Here is a 20000-nt window from a genome sequence, read left to right on the forward strand (position 1 = left end):
TACACCTGCCGGGGGGGAGAGGAATAAAATACGTTTCAGTTAGCATTCGAAGAATCCTTGGAAATCTTACAGAGACACCACCCGCCCCCTACCTGACGCTTGAACGTTTCCTCATCGACATCGGAGGTGACAAAGACCTGTCGCGACAGTGGCTCACTCTTGCGGGCGACCGCACCGACGGCTTCCTTGTTGGTCGGTACATCGCGCCACGTAAGCACCTGCAGACCCAGGCTTTCGGCCAGAGAGTTAAAGTCCTTCTCCGCTTCCTCGTGCGTCGTTTTGTCCAGATAGAAGATGCCCGTTGCGTAGCGTCCAAACTCTGGAAGTTCAATGCCACGAGAAGCCCTAGAAGAATCACGAAAAACGGGGGAAAACATAAGAAAATACAACACCGTACGTCAACAGTACACATTTCGGGCGCTCTTGGGACACACATTGTTGGCGACAGGAAAACAATGGCCATTGGCCAACGATCAGATAAGGAGACGAAGTAAAGCATCAACAAATGACGCAATTTAAACACTATAATCCTAGCTAGTAACCTTCAATGGACTCCAGAACTGAGCGTGTTAAGTGGAATCGCTTAGCTTACGCGAAGTAAACAATTCCTATGTACCGGGGATCAGTCTCTACAAACAACGTACGCGAATGCAGCCTTATGTACAGTATTGCCCCACAGCACGATTGCCTGATAGTATTTGGTTGCAAAGTATAAGACGTAGATTACAAAATCCTGTATTTGATAAGATCTTCCTTCCATACGATTGGTTCCATCCACTGATTGCATATCAATTGACACGCGATCGACGCGATGTTCACATTATCTCCCGTCATTGAATGTTTCCAGTTCGTGATCGGATCTGGCCTAACGGTGGTACATGGTGGTGGATGATTCACTGCGCAGGAACTCTGGACCACAGTGGACTACACCAAATCAGCAGTCGGTAATTTTCCCATGCCTTTATCAGTTGCATTCTCCCCGCAGCGATGAGCTGCGCAGGAACTCTGGACCACAGTGGACTACACCAAATCAGCAGTCGGTAATTTTCCCATGCCTTTATCAGTTGCATTCTCCCCGCAGCGATGAGCTTAATCGTTTTTGTTAGCCCTGTCCCGAAACCAAAAAAAAAAAAAAATCCACCACCCCACAGACCTGCCTACTATCAGATAATTAGCAGCAATCGCCCCGTTGCCCCACCATACCGGATCCGTGCGGTTCCGTGCTCCAGTTGTTTTGAGCCTATCGCACGCGCCCAGGCCGAAAGTGAATGGTACACGCAGGAGGCTCATTCAAGCGCAGCCGCAGATTCATCTTATCAGTAACGGTGGCGGGGTCCCTTTCTGCCGAAAGCGACCTTTCGCTCCCGATCTTTTAAGTATACTTGCCACCAAAAAATAAAAAATAATAATGAATTTGCACGATTGCGGCTCGTGAACTCGACTTTCGCCCCTCGCGGATCCGGTCATAAATTGTGATAATTGTTTGTCGTCATTTCGCCCCCTTTTTTTCGGGTTCCTGGTACCCTCAAACCCCACCATGCTGGTCGTGATTCATGAGTTTCGAAACTGACCACCGCGGGCGGTGACACAACTTATGACGCGTCGGCCCAGAGTCGCAGCGGTTTGCGCTCGGGATTGTGTGGCGTGCGAAAGGCGCATCTCATGGGGCGCAGGCAGCTGTGCACCTTAGCTCCATCGTGATTGTCACGTTATCACGTGCCGGGCGACGATAAGCGACGTCATTATTATCAGCATCCACTATAGGCGCGCGCGGGATGGGGTTAAGGAGAAGTGGTTACCGGTGACATTGGTATGACCTTCCTTCCAGGTCACTCGGCCGGCGGCGTTATCACTTTGATGGTCACCAAGGTGTAAGCATAGCGGCGAACTATACGATCGCGTCTTTCTGTCGATTGAGCGGAGCGCGGAGGAACCACTCTGATTAGGAATTCAATGCTAATGGAACGTCCAAGTCTGGACCACCAATTCACACCTTCTGCGCGCCCAGGTTTTGTGCTGGATATAGGAAGATAAGACAAAACAGATGCTCGATCGATCGGTGATCACTGTTTTCAATCCTGCGACCTACTTATCATCACCACAAGGCTCGGCTTGATCGTTGGAAGCGATCGCTTTGAACAACAGCTACTACTATTTCGCAACGATTGCAACTCGGTGCTCCGGTGCCCCGGTGGTCTCCCCATTCCAGTGATCCCAGATGCGCCATTTAAAGTACCAAACATGCTCCCCTGTCCTCCTCCCTCCTTCCCTTGTCGAGGTAGATCGCTATGTAGATCGCGTGCTTCTGGGGGGGGGGAGTGAAACTCGCTAAGCGCGCTGATTGATCTATTGCGCATTTGCAAGATGTTTTGTTGTGAGGTTGTCTTGAATATATTTAGAGGAGCCACACTCCGCAAGCATCCCGCACATGCATGCACGATCCATCGTGGTCGGTGGTGGTCGTTCAAGAGCGAAAAATTGTGAAATCATTAGCGTTGCCCTAACGAGCTCAAAAACATCGTCCTTTCGCACCGGGCAGGGTTGAATGGCGAACGAACCGAGTGTCGCCTGTCGTTCCGAGCGGTGTCCTTTCGGATAAACTTTGCACCACCATTCTAATGCCACAACTCGCAGATCAGGAAGAGGGAACAACGATTTGAAGACGAATCCCGCCAAAAAACACAATCTCGCCCACTATTTACGATTTGAAATCAACAAATAGACCGACGGCGGCCGTCCGCCGCATCGTGTGCGCGACGGGAATACGCACGAGCATCACCAGCCACTCCGCCGCGCAAATGCGATCACGAGCTGTGCGCGTGATTCTGATTGCCGGCGGCGGTTGGCGGTGTGCCGCGACGCGGGCCGTAGTGGTATTAGCGGCTGTCGCTACAACATCCGTGAATCCGTTCGAAACTCACGCGAAGTCAAGGCCTGTTGTATCCCGTGGATTGTCTACAACACAGTCCGCACGTAGTTTTGATGAAAACGTCCTTCGAAACACGAGGGAAAATCCTATTAACCTCACCCAATACTCCCTCCTGCTCTCCGTTGGAGTGTAATGTGTACGCTGGCAGTTAATGAGCATTTATGAGTTCGTGGTCGAGTGGCCAAGGAAGGTACGGTACAGGGGTGGTGGCGTCCAGATAAAAATAAACATAACGTGGGCACACGCGCGTTATCGCAACCCATGCCCGATGGTTGGATATTGTGTCGTCGTCCTCGACTGAGGAAGGCAGGAACGGTATTCATCTATGCGGCAAATGTGTTGTTTTCAAACCCACGACGGTGCTCGCCGACTGTGAAGAAAGATGCGAATAATTTGCAAAACAAAAAAACCCCCCAAAAAAAAACTGTGATGAGCGAGCACGTAAATTGGACAGACGGTACACAGGGATTTGTTGTTTTTGGCAAGCCAGGGGTCTAAATTTAATTTTAAATGTGCCATAGGCCGCCCCTACCCCCATCGAATCGCGCACATTAGGCCCGACAGACCGGCATGATGAATGTGGTAAACGTGCGATCGTCGAGAAGATCGTGTTCATTGCGAAGCGCCGAAACGTGCAATCGAATCGAATTGGCAGCTTTCGATTTCTATCGTGGAATAAAAAAAAATCGACCTAAAAGGCATGCACTTTAGTGGCACGGGCATCATCCCTGTCATCAATCAAGAGGCTGTCGATCGCATTGCCAAGATCGGTTCCGGACCAGAGCGCTGCAGCTCGTTAGGGCGGAGTAATTTGGTCGTTTTGAATGGCGCAGCAGCACGCATCACCAGTGAGCAGTATCGCTTGATGCACCCATTGACCGTAAATATGCCAGTTAATCTTTGAACGCCAAATGCCGATCATCCCAACCTCGGCCACACTTGTCAACGTTCATTGCCAGCAAGAGTCAACATAAGTGACGCCAGTAACGGTGGCAGTTTGGCGTCATACGACACACTCTCCCCGTCTACTAGTGCTGCTACTGCTGCTTATCAATCAATCATGCAGTTCTTTCCCCAGCAGCAGGACAGTGCGCTGCCTCTTTGTTCCACTGTCTGCTGCCGTTGCGTTGTTGATCATCTGTCAAATTTGAAATCCTTATCGGGGGATGGTAGAGTAACTGTCGATCCATCGTATGACACCATGCTGATAATGACCATATTAAGACCAAACCCGAAATGCATACCACACCTTGAAACTCAACAATTGATTTCTGAACTTCTGATTTGCTAGTAGCAATGCGCTGTTCACGTGGCTGTCTGCTGCAGCTGCTACAGAAGACCACAAAAAGTGTCTACTCTACATGTTCCTTCCAGCTTTTCCTGCACTATTTTCTAATCTTTCAACAATGTTTCCGCGACTGTTCGCCTGGTAATTGAATCCCCAATGCCCCAACGATTCTCCCCCACCACGATGCTCGGTGTCATATCGTAATTTAATTGTTGCAAATCATATCAAATGACCAAGCTGTTGGCCTTGGCCTCGTAACGTCGCTAGCGGTTGTGCAGAGGCGATGGAGAATAAGTATGTAGGCATCATCACAAACATGGTTTCGGCTCAAGATGGAAGAGACCCACGAGTCAATCGATGACGTCCGATATAGTGTGTGGTCCCGAGAATGGATCAAATGGTTGTCATATTCTAGAAATATTTTTATCACAAGAAATCCCCTCCCCCAGTTTCTGTCTAGCGATGGTGATAACCCTCGTCCATAACCGGTTGCACCACATGCCACATGCGTCATTGACGATATCTTGTAACAACGACGGACGCGGTGTTCAATCGGTGCTACATTACCTCGAGGAATGTTGTCAGCAAACTTGCAAGCTGGGTTACGATTAATTCAATTAACACAGCTCGTAATGCTTCAATTAACCCTCACAAGGACAATTGCACCATTTTAGAGCTGATAATCGTCTCGAAAGGAAGGACGACCTACACATGCTGGACAGCCTACTGGGCATGAACGCGAATCATCGCCATCGGGAATCCATCAATGGACGACTATTCAACAGAGAGTGTCCAGCGCTCGGCAGTAGTTAGGGTTGTACTCAGGAATGTAGAGCACTCGAGCGCTCCAGCTGGCTTCACTGAACAAGTCACTTCCCCTCTCTGACCGCATGTCTCTCCCGCAGAGCCTTAGGGTACGACGCAATAAAAAAAAACTTGATAAGGGGAAGCCCCCGAATAGGGTAGCAGTACTTACAGCTCCTTGGCGTACAGCTGATGGGGAATCGAGGTGCATACGCCTGCACCATCGCCGGTATCATTATCACAGGCACAGGCGCCTCGATGGTTCATGCGAATTGAAAGCGTTTGAGCATCACGCAGGATCTAGAAAGGGGAAAAGAAAAACGAGGAAAAAAGACCAACATAAGTAAAGGCAAATGCCAAGTGTCCGCAGTCGCACACGCTAACATACCTTATGGTTGGGTTTGCCTTCGATCGACACGATAAAACCGACACCGCACGCTTCATGCTCGTTCTGTGGATCATACAGTCCCTGAGCAGCCGGGGTCTCCCATGGCATTTGCGATTTCTGGCACTCTTGCTGCTCTTCGGCGCGCTGCTGCTGCTGCTGCTGCTGCAGATCACCTCCCGGTGCAACGACAACGTTATTGATCACTTCGTACGAACACTCATTGTTGGGTGGTGCCATCCTTCTCCGGCTTGGTCACAGATCAACGGGAGTGAGAACGATATTCCTTTACTCAACAGGAGCTGCCTTTGCGATGGTTCTGAAGTTTGCGCTTTAGAGTGTTACAGGGCACGACACTGCTTCGATGAATAAACACGTTTCTTCCTCTCGTAAATAACACAGTTAATCAATGAATACGTAACAACACTCAGCTAGAATAGATGGATGCAACGGCGAACTTGGATTTAAGTTTATAGAAGTTGTTCAACAGGCCTTTTTTCACTTTAAACTGCAGTTCAACCACACCAACTCCCTGCTTCACACGATGGAGAGTTTATTTTCACAATATTTTCCTTGCGACCAATGGTCTCTGGGTGCCGCTAAGCGCCACGGCTAGTCACTTGCTACGGCGGAACGTTTCACGACACGATCGTCCAATAACACTGGCTTGCTGGCTGGAGTTCGCTGGTTAGCTAGCACGGAAGACTGAGTATAGCAGATGGGTTTTAGCAGTCACGATAGACAACTGGAACTAGCATCCAAAATGCTGGAAACAGAGTGAACCGGATGAAAGTAGCAATTAGTAACGGGATCTGAGGATTAACGGTTTTTAAATCGTGAAACATGACACTTTTAGCAAATACGATAACCCCCGTAAGGTTACTACAATCGGACAGGACGGATAGCTAATTTCGTCGCGACACGCAATTAAAATATCATTCAAACACCATAATCCAAGTTGGCCTCTAATTAGAGCATCCGGAGGCGGTGGGCTACTGTGACTGCGACTGCTACTGACTACTGAGAACACACTGACCATCCTCTGATTTGATTGGCACAGAGGGCAAGGTGCAGCAAAGAGCGCCAGCAGTATTTATATTTGCCATAGTTTCTTCAAGCCCTGAATGATAACCCGCTGTGCTATGGTCAGGGAAGGGCTGCAGGCAATTATAATTACACTCAGCTTTCACGGGTCAACAGTTGCAGTGGCACGTGTCGATAAGAAATTGAAGGCCACTCCATCCTTCGAGACACGCCTTGCACAATGTCGCCTACGGCGGCAGAGGCTTCGCCACCCCCACCTCGTATTCGAACCAAGCAATTTGTGTAATTTTGCCACGTTCGACGAGCAAGATGTAAAAACATTGTTTTAAAAATCGATCGATGATTTACATCGACCAAGATCCGGCAGATTCTTGCCACTTTCATGTAGCGTGTTTTGTAGTTTTCACTGCAACAGCACTTCTGTGCCAGCACGTGAAACAAACATCGGGAATATTGTATTGGCGAGAGGAAATTTAATATATCGCTTTTGTAAATATTTCCTTTTGCACGGCGCGCGATGGTTGATGTTTATTTTACAAACTAGCACCATCATCGCCGCTTCATCCAGCGTCACCACAAGCTGGAGCGCACACACTCATCTGCACAGACTGCGCACGAGTTCGCAGAGCAAAAAAAAAAAAACAATATAAAAGCTTCATGAGCTTCGTTTCATTTTGGTATAACATTTTGTCTTGAATGCGAAATATGAGATCGCAGTTGCTTATGTGAAATGTGCTGGGATGCTACGACATAATTGCAAAGGAACCATTGTGTTCCCTTTCTTGGATATTTGCGTACCGTTAATGGAAACTCCCCAGTGACCAGCCGGCATACGGCAGTTTAAAGTGCAAATTCAATATTTACTTCTCATTACACCGTGGTGCGAACGGAAATGCCATCGGAATATGCAATTATCACCCGTACAGAGCGTGGCGGCGCATCTCTAACGGCGTTTTGCAAGAGTAGGCCACGTTTTGCAGCGTGTTGCTGGATTGTACCAGATGCGACGAGATGGGAGGTCGATTGTAGGCCCCTGCCACCACTAGGCGCCGTTCGGTGCAATAAAGGCATTAGCCGCTGTGCGATATCTTGATACGATATCGCTTTTCTTCTTGCGATTTTCTTACACAGCGGTATTCTTCCGCCAGCGTGCAGTGGCAGAGTAACACACAACTACATAAGCACCCAATTCAGGGGGGAGAGGAGGGGGTGCATGAAGGCCACGATTAAGGAATGTAACGTTCTGATAAGAATGCTGCCCGCTGTTCACGCGCCACTTTCAATGTGGGGGAAAGCCAGGCAAATTCACCAAACGAAATTCTATGCGCCTGCCCCACTGCACTACGTCGTGCGATCACGTGGGTCAAAGTCCACCACGTGCGAACTGACCGGCGGCCCCAGCAGAACCGCGTAAACCATCAGCGGCGGAAGATGGACGCACGCACTCTCGGTCGTGCTGTTAAAACGTGTTGTATGGGTAAAAGTCTCGTGATAGTCTCGCACGCACGCACACGACGAAATGGCGAAACACTAAACTGCGGCCTCGACACTCGGTCGCAAGCACGCACGCACGCACGCACGCACGGTCGAACAGAAACGGGCTGGGGCCATTCTTTCACGCTTTAACGATCGGGCCCGAGCAGCACGATCGACCACTTGGCGCAAAGAGGGAGTAACCGAGGTTCTATTTTCATCTCGTGTGCGCGTCACCATTCTCCATCAGTTTTCACTCAAAAAGCGAACGAAGAAAAAGACCAAGCTCGAAGTTAATCACTCCCCGACCAGACGGTAGTGACGGAAGCGAACGATCACGCTGCCAGATGAACCAGAACCAGCAGAAAGAATACTGGCCCCGAGAGTCGATCTAGTCTCTGGCTCCATCCATTTCACAGCAGGCCACTAATTGTTTTCTGTTCGTGTTCGCATCCCCCCAAAAAACATTACTCTGCGCTGCCTTACTACTTGCCTTAGAACGCGAACAAGAGAACTGTCCTTATCGGTAAGAAGAACGTTGCAAAACGTGCGCACACGACGCTAGCACAGAATGTCCAAACCGTCACGAGAGAGTGTCACCGATTAACTGACGCGGCGCCAGCGGTGCCACTACCATCGTGGCCGATGTCGGAATACTGCCCCCCCGGGAGAGCTACGGAGAGCGAACGAATGAGAGGCGCCACAGGCAACGTGGTTATCTTTCCGCGACGCGCGCTCCCTGCTCGCGGTTTCCGTGGCCGCCACGAGGAATCGCTACGAGAGCCAGGCCAGCACGAGAGCGATCAGTCAGGGAAGACCGGCGCAAGATCAGCGACTCCACACGGTGGCATTGATGCAGCCAACAATTCATGGAGAACAGCTCTCTTTCGTGCGATCGTTCCACTTTCGGTCCATTCTACCGGACGGCACTTAATGATGATCGCAAGCGGCGAACTGGAAGTGCAGTCGGACGGTTGGGGGTGCCTCTTGCGTTTGTCCGGAGTACGGTTGGAGCCGGGAGGGAAACCGGTTCCTGGCCCGGAAAGATCCGGTGGCAAGATGTGGCGGTACATATGAGAGAGAGATGTCGCGATGTTACGGTCTCGGGAGTTTGTGCGAGCGCTGGTGGTGGTGGTGCTCGAAGGAAACCTATTTTAAGACACGATCCGGCAAACGTGCTCACCACCTCTAGGGGCTAGATTTATGCGCCAGACTGTGTCTCGTGTTGGCGTGAGACATTGTGGTGGGGGTAGGCCGTATGAAAAGCCGGCCGGCCGGCCGGCTAAGCCGGTTTCCGTTCGGAGTTTACACCTTGCATGCATTATTGAGACGAAATTTTTGCAGATATTCGCTAAAATGAAATAGAATATAAAAAACTAAATAATATTTGACAACAATCTGCATCGATGCCATTCGAGCCAGAGCAAACCTAGTACCAGCTCATAGAGCTCTAATCACGTGTTCGATGACCGTCCGAGCGGGGATTTCGAGCTGGATCGATCAGAATCACGATCTATTGGCGCATTTGTGTGCTTGCACATCTCGTGACTTGGAAGCCGCTTTCGTGGCCGGTGAGGGGAATTGTTTATCGAGCTGTTTATTGTCAACCAACCGCGTTATGTAACATTGTGTAACTTCCCCGCACGTTGTACGCCAATGGTTCCAGAGAACGCGAAAACAACCAACAAATGCGCATCGGACATTCCGATACAATGACGAACCGTGGGAGGGTGGTGTTTTGCTGTTACAGTTGGCAAAACGTTCTGAAATACTGCACCATATAAAGTAAACTGTTTCTTTACTAACCGACTAACCAAAAGAGAGTGGAAGCGAGACTCACTCCATGAATACTTGATCTGGAACTGTTGTGTTTCTATTCGTTGCCCGTTATGAACACTAGATCTTCATGGAATACTAAGTTAGACAGGTACCAGCGCTAGCGGGACCGTACAGCAGCTCTTCCACGATTGAGCGCAAAATTTGGGGTTTCTATTTAACGACCCATTCACATCATTCATTTAAGCTAGTGCCTCCGCTATCGCCGCCATTTAATCGGCGATTCGAGTTCATTAAAATGCACGATTTGTCCCACACGGGACGCCGGCGACTGTATATGCTGCTCAATTTATGAGCAACCATCGACTCCGAGAGCCGGCGTGCCTTGTGACTCGTACGACGACTGTAATTGATATGACATTGGCTGTACGTCTGCGTTTGACCGTCGCCTGCTACGAAGGTCGTGCCGGATTGCATGTTCTGAGGCAGCAAGCAAGTTTGCAAAAGCCGAGACGCGAGCCCCATTAAACCCCCGAACACTACTACTGCCTCTACTAAGGCAAGCGCCGCTTTAAACCGCCGCCCGTTTGAGCAGAGTTGAGGTCGTTAAATGTATGACACCATTTTTGTTTTATGATAACCATTTTATGGGGCCTGATAGCCGCAGGGCACTCGCAGAGTTTTGTTTGCCATGTTTTAGATTAGCTTTTGGGGACTGTTTAAACGTGTTTTTGAATACGCATCCAACGGAATACCAGGAACCATTAGCTCCTTTTATGTTATTTTAAACGAGATTCAGTTATTGTTGGAATAGATAGTTGAAACGTTATTTGTCTATTTTTTAAGTATTCAAATACGTAAACTCGCCAGTGTTTCTAGTTTTGCTTTGTCTAAGCTCAACTTTTACAGTCGCAAAACACTCTTACAGTCTCGCCGAAGAGAGAGCCAACACGTTTACCTAGTTCTTGAATAATTTATGCCAGTCTATTGCAGACGAAATAAGGCGAAGGGGGATTGAGGCACCAGACAGCCACCGTAACATCACGCCGTCCTCGTCGCCAACGTCGGCGTGCGTCGCGCGAGTTGATTGACCTTTGCGTCCTGCACTTCAGCGAAGAAGAGTGCCAATGTGGTTTGGCTGGTGCGATTGGGCTGGCTGGGGTGGTACACCTTTTGGTCGAATGCCAAACGCGTCGTCGTTGCCATTCTCTTGGATACACGCTACTCGGTTCGCAGCAGCTTCGGTCTTTGATCAACAGTGATGCCCAAGGAAGAAGCAACCCGGCAACAACTTTCCGGTGCCACGGTGCCACGGTGGCTGATTCCCCTAGTTCGCCAACAAGCAACAGGTCACACGGTGGCACGGGGCGCCACTGTTTGATTGGGATGAAGCGTTGGAAGCTTCACCATAACTAGTATGTAATTATAACTTGGGGCCTAGGAGAGATTGTATTTATCCCGGTCTGCAAGAAGCAAAAGAAGGATCCATTCGAGCAGAGGTGACTGCCGATCCAACCACATACTGGGTACGATCGCAACTCTACCAACGATCGTTCGGTGGGCGTCGTTCAGCCTTAACGTGTTCTCAAGGTTAAAGCCTGGCAAACCACTGCTCCTCTTTCCTTCTTTCTGTGTCCGCCGGAATAAGAGAAAAGCAGTGATTGTAAGATGTGGCGATGGTGACTCTCTTATTCGCTAGGGGTCATTAAAAATGGTTGGAGTTTATGGGAAGATAAAACAAAAAGAAAAGAACACAAATTCACGAAGCACGTACGTGATTTAGTTACGGAAAGTGGGGGCTGGACCAGCTCCGGTTATACGACATTGTAGATGTTTATTCCAGCCTTATACACTGCTACAAGTGGAACTAATAGGCCACATCAAATGACTATCTAATGGCGGTCACAGGAAAATGAGACTGATGAGATGAGTTGGGGAGTTTTGTATTTTGATTGAATTATTGTAATGGAAAAGCAATTAATATTCGCCTACAAAAGCTGCGAGATAACGAAGCAAAACATTAATGAGAGTCGATAGGCGGATCGCTCGCTCCAGGGCAACATTTCCGGCAATCTCATCATGGAATAATCCAGCTCCCTCGTGGACTGCTAGCTCATGATTTATGCTCGGTAATCCTACAAGGAGTGGTTCGCTCTCTTTCGCGAATTTATTACTTTGTCCGCCTATTCATAGCATGGCTAACTAACTTCATATGCAATAAGTATCATCAGAATAGTTGGGCAGCGCAACATTTGTTTTTTTGATACAGAATAATTATATCTACAGCGTATAGCGGATTCACTTTACCTTATCTGCAAAAGGATCGCAAAAGGCACGTTTGCAAACGTCATCACATGCAGTGCGAAAACGGAGCGAATCCCAGGGAGTGGTGGTGCAGGAAGGTGGCATAAATTTCCATTTGCCCTTCAACATTGTCCTAGCACCGTCACACGTCCGGCGGGAGTTCTGGAAAAATCGATCGATTCGCAAACAGTACGGAGGAATCGGGGGAAGAATCGTGACCGGCGCGTTGCGCTGATGCCAAAGAAATGACGTAGGTCTCGTGACTTGCGGTTGAAAAAACAAAAAGGAAAACTCGCGAAAACTCGCGAAAACCCGCTCAATTCTGCCCCCCAGGGGTGGCCAAACACAACAGACAAACGTGCAAGACGATGGATGGCACCGAAACTGGAACTTTCCCTTCTTCTTTGCCGTGCCTCGTCGTCATCGTCGTCAGCTCTTTTACTTTCCTCGCGGTTACATCGGTTGCGAAATTTTTGGGCAAACGATGGAGGACATCTCTCCGCCGGCTCCTGACTCGATCTCTCCTGAGTAGGCGTGCTTGCGTGTGCTTACGTAATACGCAATCGAGTGCGTTTCGCCACAACTAATCGTAGAACACTGTGGCTGGAAAGGACGAAAGCGATTTCATTCACGAAATACTTTCACATGACCGCCGCCTATCACGGTTCCAGGACGAAAGTGCTGGAGAGGGCGATGCGAGAGGTTAGGTATCGGGTGTGTACAAAGAAACGGCCCTCCAGCATACCCTCCGATTGGAAACGGATCACTCCATTGCATTCCAACGAGACGGGCACGCCTTGCACGTCGAGGAACATGAACGATGAACGAAAACAATTGCCGCTCCTTGGCTGGGTCGCCCCGGCCTGTGCCGCGGCTTTCCGCCACAAAGAAACACGCGAAACAGCTTGGAGGATTTTTTCTAAAAATAAGCAATTCGCTGTGCGTGCAGCAGCGGCAGCGGCAGTAATTTGTAGCAGGAAAATGAATTTGTGCCGCCACCGCCGCCCACCCACTCATTTTGTGCACATTTCCCTTTACAGACCCCACAGCGGATTTACACGGTTTCACGGCTTTGCCCTGAATCACGACGTTACACGTAAGGATACTGGAATATCGAACAAGGATAACTAACCAGAATCTTCCCGATGTTCCGGCTTCTGCGTTCGTGGCGAACAAACCTACGGTAACACGACGGCAAGGACGACGGGTCGCGGTTCGTCCTGCTTCTTATTTCGAGAATCCTTTGGCGGTTCGCGGAGCACTGGAACTGGAACACACGATTTTCACAACACCCGGTGTGTCTTCGTGATAGGACACTGGCGCGGACGAATTCACGGTTTTCAAGATCGACGGGCTCGGGAAGATCTCGGGAGACAAATTCGGCGGCAGCTGTCCTGTGCAACGACTCGAGAGAGTTTGGAAAAAAATCGCGCATGTTCAATCGGTTATGGCCGTTTTGGCGGATGACACATGAAGCGTAAACTCTTGCGTAGATACTTGAATCGGTTATGGCGTTTTTCTGCGACTATCTGTTAGGATCCAAGAGATTTTCGTAGTTTCTTACACATTTCATGGATTATTTAGCCAACCATTTCCTCCTAAAAACGCCATAATCGAATAAAAAATGCACACCAGAGTTTACGCTTCATGTGGCTCGCACCATAACTCCATAACCGATTCAAACACGAGAGCAAAAACAAACAAATTATTCGCGGGCCGCGGAAAACCGTCGCGGAACATGAATAAGCGCGATCTGTTGTTGTATCCCATTACGATTCCTCGCAACAGGTGATTTGTATTCTAGTTTGCAGTACACTTTTCGGGTAAGTATCCGAAAAATAATCATTAAACTAATGTACTATTCAATGAAAACATGTTCTAGGCTTCCACGAATGCTGGCAGCTTATGTGAAGAATTTACGACCTTCATTCATGGCACTGGTCGTCTTCAAGCAGATTCTCTATGATACTTTTTATCGATTCAAATTTGTCGTCGTCACATTGCTGTAACCTATCGGTAATGCCACGGATGATATCGTCACGAGGAGATTTCTTGGTAGCGAGGGCACAAATGCTAAAAAATTTGGAACATAACTCAGCATTACCAATTCGGCTGCCGTCATTTTCTGCCAGAGTGTCGGCCACGAACTGGCCGATGCCCTCATACTTGTTTCTCTTCGAAACAACAGCCACCACTTGCTCAAGCGATCTTTCCAACGATGTCAAGGTATCGGCTAAGTCCGTTTCTTGAAACGTGTTCATACGCTTGCGAGAAGGCCCAGCCTGGTGTTGTGATGAAGTTGTGGCTGGAGGCGAGAGTACAGGTAGAATTGCAGGTGGAGATGGGGACATATGTTCCATCGAGGATTCTTCTGATTGATGCATTTCGTTGATTTCATTGTACACCTCTGGCTTTGGGAACCGGCTGCCCTAAAATGGATAGTTTAATATTAACAGAATGTATTAACAAGGAGTTGATTGGTTTTATCTATTCCCACCCCGCGGAAAGGTTACGAATGGAATGGCTGATGGATAATTGGAGCGATCGATGGAAAGCAGTTCGTCTTGAGGCTGCAAAGATATACAAGCCCTCCTGCAGCCGCTTATTCCCATATCCGACCAAGAAAAACGCCACAATACACTTTCGAGGGGAGTTTTATCAATTAATCAAATAAATTAAATGTACCTCGTTCAGGAAGCACATAGCCTCGTACGCGAACCAAACCGGAGGATCTGAAGCAAAAACAGAAATAAAATTAATGTGATTTTAATTACAATCGCTATTTCGCCACATACCAACGGAGCGATTCTGTGCCAACATCGAATAATAGTTCTTGCGGTTTGCACAGAATTGTATCGTTAAATTTCGCCATCTCTTTTTGAGAACTTCGACCGGCTGTTGAAATTCGGCTGCAATTCTCGCCCACGCCTCATTCTTTGGGACCCGGTGCCCTCTTTTGCGCTCCATCCACAAAGAGGGGTATTGTTGGACTGTTTCGATGAATTCCAGGGTTTTTTCTTGTGCCATTGAGAGCTAAGGAATTAGTAAAGAAGTTAGTTAGTTTTTTAACGAATCGTTTACAGTGTGACTCACGTAAGGAGATTTCCTCCGAAGATTCGGCGCGGTAGAACCATCTAATGCGATTTCCATCGTTGGAGTGATGTTTCGAGCCTTTCTGGACAGTTTCAGGATAGTTGCAGGCCGAGCGAAATCTTTCCTCTCATCCGTAGAACCAGTATTTTCTTCCGGAAAACAGTTCCGTGTTCCGGAAAGGCTCCCGGAGACGCAGGCTAGCAAGTTTCGTTCGTCCGGTTAACGCAGTAATTTGACGTCTTGTAAGTGACAGAAAGTTTCAGGCGAAATTCAATCCTGCTGCGATTATTGCAAGATTACAGTGCAGTGCAATGATTCTATGGTCGTTCTTTAACAGCTATTCCTGCTAGATAAGGGCGGAATTGCAATTATCAACCGTACACTTTCTCAGTTCTGCTCAGCTCAGTTCTGTGTAAAACGAGCGTTTCACTTCAATTTAGTTTATACAAATTATCCCCGCTGTACAGCGGTTCCATTTCCTCCGTCGGACTGGCATCACTGCGCCAATGACACTTGGTGGGGGGTGGGGGGAAACTCGCAACACTTTTCCGAAAATTCGCGTCTCCCGGCACACCGTGAATAGTCCGATTCCGACCGAAAAATGTCCGACGAAGTGGCCAAGGCTCAGGCAGCCAATCCGGAGGAAGACACTATTTTTGGGAAAATTTTACGCAAAGAAATCCCTTGCTCTTTTATTTACGAAGACGACCAGGTAAGAGCGCTGTTCGGTTCCGGTTCCGGCGAACTTTATTCCGATTCATCAGGGCGGTTTCTTCTTTTCCTCACCCTGTTAGTGCGTTGCGTTTAACGATATCAGTCCGCAAGCCCCGGTGCACTTTCTGGTGATTCCCCGGAAGCCGATCGCGCAGCTATCGAAGGCATCGGCAGAGGATGGAGCCCTTCTTGGCCATTTGATGCTGGTCGGCAAGAAGCTCGCGGCAGAGCAAGGACTTGGCGATGGGTTCCGTGTGGTCATCAACGACGGAGCAAACGGTGCCCAGTCGGTGTACCATCTGCACTTGCACTTTCTCGGCGGAAGACAGATGAAATGGCCACCAGGCTAAGCCTTCGATTTGCGTGCGTCTATCTATCGCTGCAAGCCTTATCGGATCGGAAATAAATCAGGATCGCTAATCATCTGCGTGGAATGATGTTTACTTAACGGAGCGGGGAACGGATTAAGATAAACTGGATTCTGGCACCGTGTTGGAGGTGAGATAGCTAAATGTGCCCAACGAGGGTGCTGCAGACGATCCGGACACCGGCAGATTCCCGAACGGTCCGGTGACCATCGAAGAACCGCCGTAGTTGGTCGTGTACTTTCGTCCCGTTTCGCGACTGTAGTACTTCCGTTCAATGACCTTGTCAAAGAACCGGGCCAGTTTGACGGAATCCGTCGTTCCGGCCGCCAGGGATCGGGCTTCGTGACAATTGAGGCAAATTTCATCCGCACCGCACTGCTCCGCTATGCTGCCGACCGAGGTCCGGTTGAGGATTTTCTGCTTATGCGCTTCGTCCATCATGTCCAGCTTGGTGCCGATGACCAGTATGGGAATCTGCGAATTTCGAAACTAATCAATTTCATTACGGAGCCGAGCTATCGCGAGCACGCTCCGCGGTGGCCTCGTACCTGCGTCGAGCCAAGGAACTGTTCCGGATCGATGTCGAGCAGCAGCTCGTTACCCTTCAGCACGTCCTTGCCGTCTTTGTTCAGGATCTCGACGAGCCATCGCTGCAGGTTTTCGTGGCTCTTTCGGTTCGTCAGGTCGTGCACCAGGATGATGCCGTGCGTCGGATTGTAGAACACGCCGCGCGTGTTTTTGTGGCTAATCGAGCCCCCGACATCCCACAGCTCGACGAAGAACGTGCTCTGCGAGGCCGTGCCTTCCTTGTACTCGTGCAGCTTCACCTCGACCGAGGCGCCGACCGTCCATCCGGGCGATGTAAGCGGTTCCTGGTTTGCGATCAGATGAGTCAGGCACGTTTTGCCGACGCCTAGCAAAGAGAAAAATGGATTTAGATCCGTGCGATCCGTGCGATCGGCCAGCGGTCAGTGCAGGGCAGTGATGGCAGCCTGAGGGAAGTGTAACCGAACGTCATCGAACACGCCCGCTGGGCACTGGCAGCACTGGCGTGCCAAAGACAAAAATGGTGCGCCGCTGATCGGTTCGGTGTCCGGACGAGTGAAGAGAAAAGCACGGATATTTACTGCTGAACCCGGCCCCAGCCGCACCAAAACCACCCCAATCCACTCGTTATGCCGTTCGTTACCCGAATCACCAACAACCAGCACGCGAACCTTGTCGACGGCCGACATTTAGTGAAAATTCGTGACCGCCTCGCCGACTTCCACGGCTGCCCGTCGCCGCGTTGAGAGAAAACAAGTCCGAGCCCGTCTCGGTGACTGTTCGGCGCTCACGAAGCGCGGCCGAATCGAACTCGCCAAACTCTCCACAACGCGTCCAAAACAAACACGCCTTACCCCCCACGCGATGGCCGATCAGCGGTACGTTACCGAGATTCCCAGCAGCCTGAAGCAGCTGGCGCGCCTGGTGGTCCGGGGGTTCTACACGATCGAGGACGCGCTGGTGGTGGACATGCTGGTGCGGAATCCGTGCATGAAAGAGGACGACATCTGCGAGCTTCTCAAGTTCGAGCGTAAGATGCTGCGGGCGCGCATCTCGATCCTGCGGAACGACAAATTTCTGCAGGTGCGCCTCAAAATGGAAACGGGCCCGGATGGCAAGGCGCAGAAGGTCAACTACTACTTCATCAACTACAAAACGTTCGTGAACGTCGTCAAGTACAAGCTGGACCACATGCGGAAGCGCATGGAGACGGAGGAGCGCGATGCGACGAGCCGGGCGAGTTTCAAGTGCCCTTCCTGCAACAAAACCTTCACCGATCTCGAGGCCGACCAGCTGTACGACTTCAACACGGACGAGTTCCGCTGCACGTACTGTGGCAGCGCGGTAGAGGAGGACAGCTCGGCCCTGCCGAAGAAGGACTCGAGACTGCTGTTGGCCAAGTTCAACGAACAACTGCAGCCACTGTACGACCTGTTGCGGCAGGTCGAAGGCATTAAGCTGGCGCCCGAGATTCTCGAACCGGAACCTGTAGATATAGACACAATAAGAGGGTACGTTGCGGGGGTGCGGTCGCGTCCTATTTGCTTTACTAATTACCTGCCCTTTGCGCCCTTTTACAGAATCGCCAAACCAACCACCAAAGCGCCGACGGAGCAGTGGTCCGGGGAAGCAACCCGATCCAGTGGGTTCGCCGTTGAGGAGGCGCGGGTTGATATTACAATCGGTGACAGTGATACGCTGGATACGGGTACCCAGCGCAAGGATCGGCCCGTATGGATGACGGAGTCGACCGTCATTTCCAACGATGCGGACGAGAACTCCGTCGATGCCATTCTAGAGAAGGCTGCCTTCACCTCCACTCAACCGTCGGCGATCGGCGGATCGGGCAACAGTAACAGCACGACGACGAACGTTATTACATCGGCTCGCAACCGGAGAGATGCGGACGATATCATGTCCGTGCTGTTGCAGCACGAGAAGCAAAGTGGGAGCAATTCGACGAACGAGGCGGTACGGGGACTGGCCAACAATAACGATGGTAACTCGAGTGATAGCAGCGTCGAGGATCGCGATATAGACAACACAGAGATCCCGACCGTGGACATCATGGATTCCGATTCCGACGACGATATGCCGACGGTAACGGTCGCCGGAAAGCCCTATCCGTTGGATGAGATCAACGACAAGTTAATAGCGGACATGTCGCCTCAGGAGAAGGAAACCTACATACAGGTGTATCAGGATCATTTCAGTCATATTTACGATTAAAACGTACTTGTAGGCGAAGGATTAATGTTAAAAAAATGAAAATATAACCGATGCGTTAACCACTAACGTATGGATCGTACTCGTACGGAGTTAGTTTAATGTTTTATGCCATTTACCGAGCACGGTGATCGATAGTTTTGTTCAGTTTTTTAATAAAAACCGATTTTTCATAAAACTCCCGTTATCGCGCCCTCTCCCACCCCCTCCAGCTGTCAAACGGAGATTGTTTACAAACTCGTCCGCAGATCAAGCAAAATCGCGGTGCTCGTTTAACGCGAAAAATGTCTCTGGTTTCGTACGATTACAGCAGCGGTGAGGAGTCTGAGGAGGAGAAGGAAACGGAAGCAGAATCATCGCCGATTCCTAGCAGCAGCATCAAAACTACATCCCCGCCACCGGAAGCATCAGCAGATTCGGATCTCCCAGCAGCCGCCGTGAACCCACTTCTACCACTTCCGGCGCCAAAACAAGCCACCAACGAGCTAGACGAGGTGGAGGAAGATGACGAGTTCCTGCACAAAAAAGCCATTCCAGCGGATGTACCGCTGCCCACACCTCCGCCACCTCCACCGAAAGAACTGGCCGCAGTAAAAGCCAAGCTGCGCAACGGTAAGGTACAGATTACCATCCCATCCATGAAGGACTTTGAAAACGACGACGGGGGCAGTGCGGCGAAGAAGAGCAAGGTTACGATAGGTGCTGCCTTACCCAAAGCAGCGACCAGTTTGCTGAGTTTGTTGCCCAAACCGAGGACGGTGCTGTTCGCCCCGTCCTCATCGAAACCGGCAACCGCAGCACCCTCATCGACGGCCGATGCTGCAGGTCCATCGTTCTTGAAGCGGCTCGTACCGGACTCCGTCGCTAATCGACCCCGCAGCATTCCGGCTAGCGTGGCGAAACAGAGCACCAACGGACCAGCCGGAGACAAACCACCGGCGTCCGGGTCTCAAAAACCAGTGAAAGCTGAATCTAGCGAGGACGAGGACGATGGTGATAACGATTTCTTTTCGTTCAACAAAGTCGACGCCCTACCGTCGGTCAGTGCGA

The 20000-nt window shown here is 50.1% G+C and overlaps 6 protein-coding genes across 7 annotated transcripts in view; 3 read left to right on the forward strand and 3 right to left on the reverse strand.

Moving 5' to 3' along the window:
* LOC126577249 (uncharacterized) overlaps window positions 1-13403 on the reverse strand; it is a 22947-nt gene extending 9544 nt beyond the window's left edge. The window contains exons 1-5 of the mRNA XM_050238719.1: window positions 13136-13403; window positions 5410-6172; window positions 5194-5321; window positions 93-345; window positions 1-5 (exon numbers count right to left, since the gene is read on the reverse strand). The exon at window positions 1-5 is cut by the window's left edge and continues 433 nt beyond it. Of these exons, the coding sequence (XP_050094676.1) occupies window positions 1-5; window positions 93-345; window positions 5194-5321; window positions 5410-5646 (623 nt within the window). The 5' untranslated portion in view covers window positions 5647-6172; window positions 13136-13403. The remainder of the gene's footprint in view (window positions 6-92; window positions 346-5193; window positions 5322-5409; window positions 6173-13135) is intronic.
* A 431-nt stretch (window positions 13404-13834) lies between these two features.
* On the reverse strand, window positions 13835-15301 carry LOC126577254 (uncharacterized). Its single transcript, XM_050238723.1, has 4 exons — window positions 15097-15301; window positions 14799-15036; window positions 14689-14735; window positions 13835-14432 (listed from the first exon to the last, which is right to left on the reverse strand). Exons 1-4 carry the CDS (start codon window positions 15151-15153, stop codon window positions 13929-13931), a joined length of 846 nt encoding a protein of 281 aa, XP_050094680.1. The 5' UTR covers window positions 15154-15301; the 3' UTR covers window positions 13835-13928.
* A 316-nt stretch (window positions 15302-15617) lies between these two features.
* LOC126577256 (adenosine 5'-monophosphoramidase HINT1) lies at window positions 15618-16233 on the forward strand. The gene is made up of 2 exons (XM_050238727.1): window positions 15618-15808; window positions 15891-16233. Exons 1-2 carry the CDS (start codon window positions 15698-15700, stop codon window positions 16158-16160), a joined length of 381 nt encoding a protein of 126 aa, XP_050094684.1. The 5' UTR covers window positions 15618-15697; the 3' UTR covers window positions 16161-16233.
* A 2-nt stretch (window positions 16234-16235) lies between these two features.
* LOC126577255 (rab-like protein 3) lies at window positions 16236-17466 on the reverse strand. Of its 2 annotated transcripts, none has more exons than XM_050238726.1 (3): window positions 17368-17466; window positions 16727-17091; window positions 16236-16652 (listed from the first exon to the last, which is right to left on the reverse strand). In XM_050238726.1, exons 1-3 carry the CDS (start codon window positions 17411-17413, stop codon window positions 16275-16277), a joined length of 789 nt encoding a protein of 262 aa, XP_050094683.1. In that variant the 5' UTR covers window positions 17414-17466; the 3' UTR covers window positions 16236-16274. The 2 variants fall into 2 exon arrangements, with proteins under 2 accessions (XP_050094683.1, XP_050094682.1); XM_050238725.1 differs by having other exon boundaries at window positions 16236-16667.
* A 36-nt stretch (window positions 17467-17502) lies between these two features.
* On the forward strand, window positions 17503-19032 carry LOC126577252 (general transcription factor IIE subunit 1). Its single transcript, XM_050238721.1, has 2 exons — window positions 17503-18235; window positions 18305-19032. The coding sequence occupies exons 1-2, from the start codon at window positions 17589-17591 to the stop codon at window positions 18951-18953; spliced, it is 1296 nt and encodes a 431-aa protein (XP_050094678.1). The 5' UTR covers window positions 17503-17588; the 3' UTR covers window positions 18954-19032.
* Window positions 19033-19203: 171 nt separating this feature from the next.
* The window catches only part of LOC126577253 (proline-rich protein PRCC), a 1326-nt gene continuing 529 nt past the window's right edge, over window positions 19204-20000 (forward strand). Inside the window, exon 1 of the mRNA XM_050238722.1 lies at window positions 19204-20000. This exon is cut by the window's right edge and continues 529 nt beyond it. Coding sequence (XP_050094679.1) covers window positions 19235-20000 — 766 coding nt within the window. The 5' untranslated portion in view covers window positions 19204-19234.

The sequence above is a fragment of the Anopheles aquasalis genome, chromosome 3 (assembly GCF_943734665.1).
Source record: "Anopheles aquasalis chromosome 3, idAnoAquaMG_Q_19, whole genome shotgun sequence".
NCBI lineage: Eukaryota > Metazoa > Arthropoda > Insecta > Diptera > Culicidae > Anopheles > Anopheles aquasalis.

Coding starts and splice junctions, on each gene's coding strand:
- LOC126577254 (XM_050238723.1), bottom strand. CDS start 15,153: ATGGAAATCGCATTAGATGGTTCTACCGCGCCGAATCTTCGGAGGAAA. Junction 14,736..14,798: donor GGCACAGAATCGCTCCGTTG/GTATGTGGCGAA, acceptor TTTTTGCTTCAG/ATCCTCCGGTTTGGTTCGCG. Junction 14,433..14,688: donor CTATGTGCTTCCTGAACGAG/GTACATTTAATT, acceptor TATCCATTTTAG/GGCAGCCGGTTCCCAAAGCC.
- LOC126577255 (XM_050238725.1), bottom strand. CDS start 17,413: ATGTCGGCCGTCGACAAGGTTCGCGTGCTGGTTGTTGGTGATTCGG. Junction 17,092..17,367: donor GCTGGTTGTTGGTGATTCGG/GTAACGAACGGC, acceptor TCTCTTTGCTAG/GCGTCGGCAAAACGTGCCTG. Junction 16,668..16,726: donor AGTTCCTTGGCTCGACGCAG/GTACGAGGCCAC, acceptor GAAATTGATTAG/TTTCGAAATTCGCAGATTCC.
- LOC126577256 (XM_050238727.1), top strand. CDS start 15,698: ATGTCCGACGAAGTGGCCAAGGCTCAGGCAGCCAATCCGGAGGAAGAC. Junction 15,809..15,890: donor TTATTTACGAAGACGACCAG/GTAAGAGCGCTG, acceptor TCACCCTGTTAG/TGCGTTGCGTTTAACGATAT.
- LOC126577252 (XM_050238721.1), top strand. CDS start 17,589: ATGGCCGATCAGCGGTACGTTACCGAGATTCCCAGCAGCCTGAAGCAG. Junction 18,236..18,304: donor GATATAGACACAATAAGAGG/GTACGTTGCGGG, acceptor GCCCTTTTACAG/AATCGCCAAACCAACCACCA.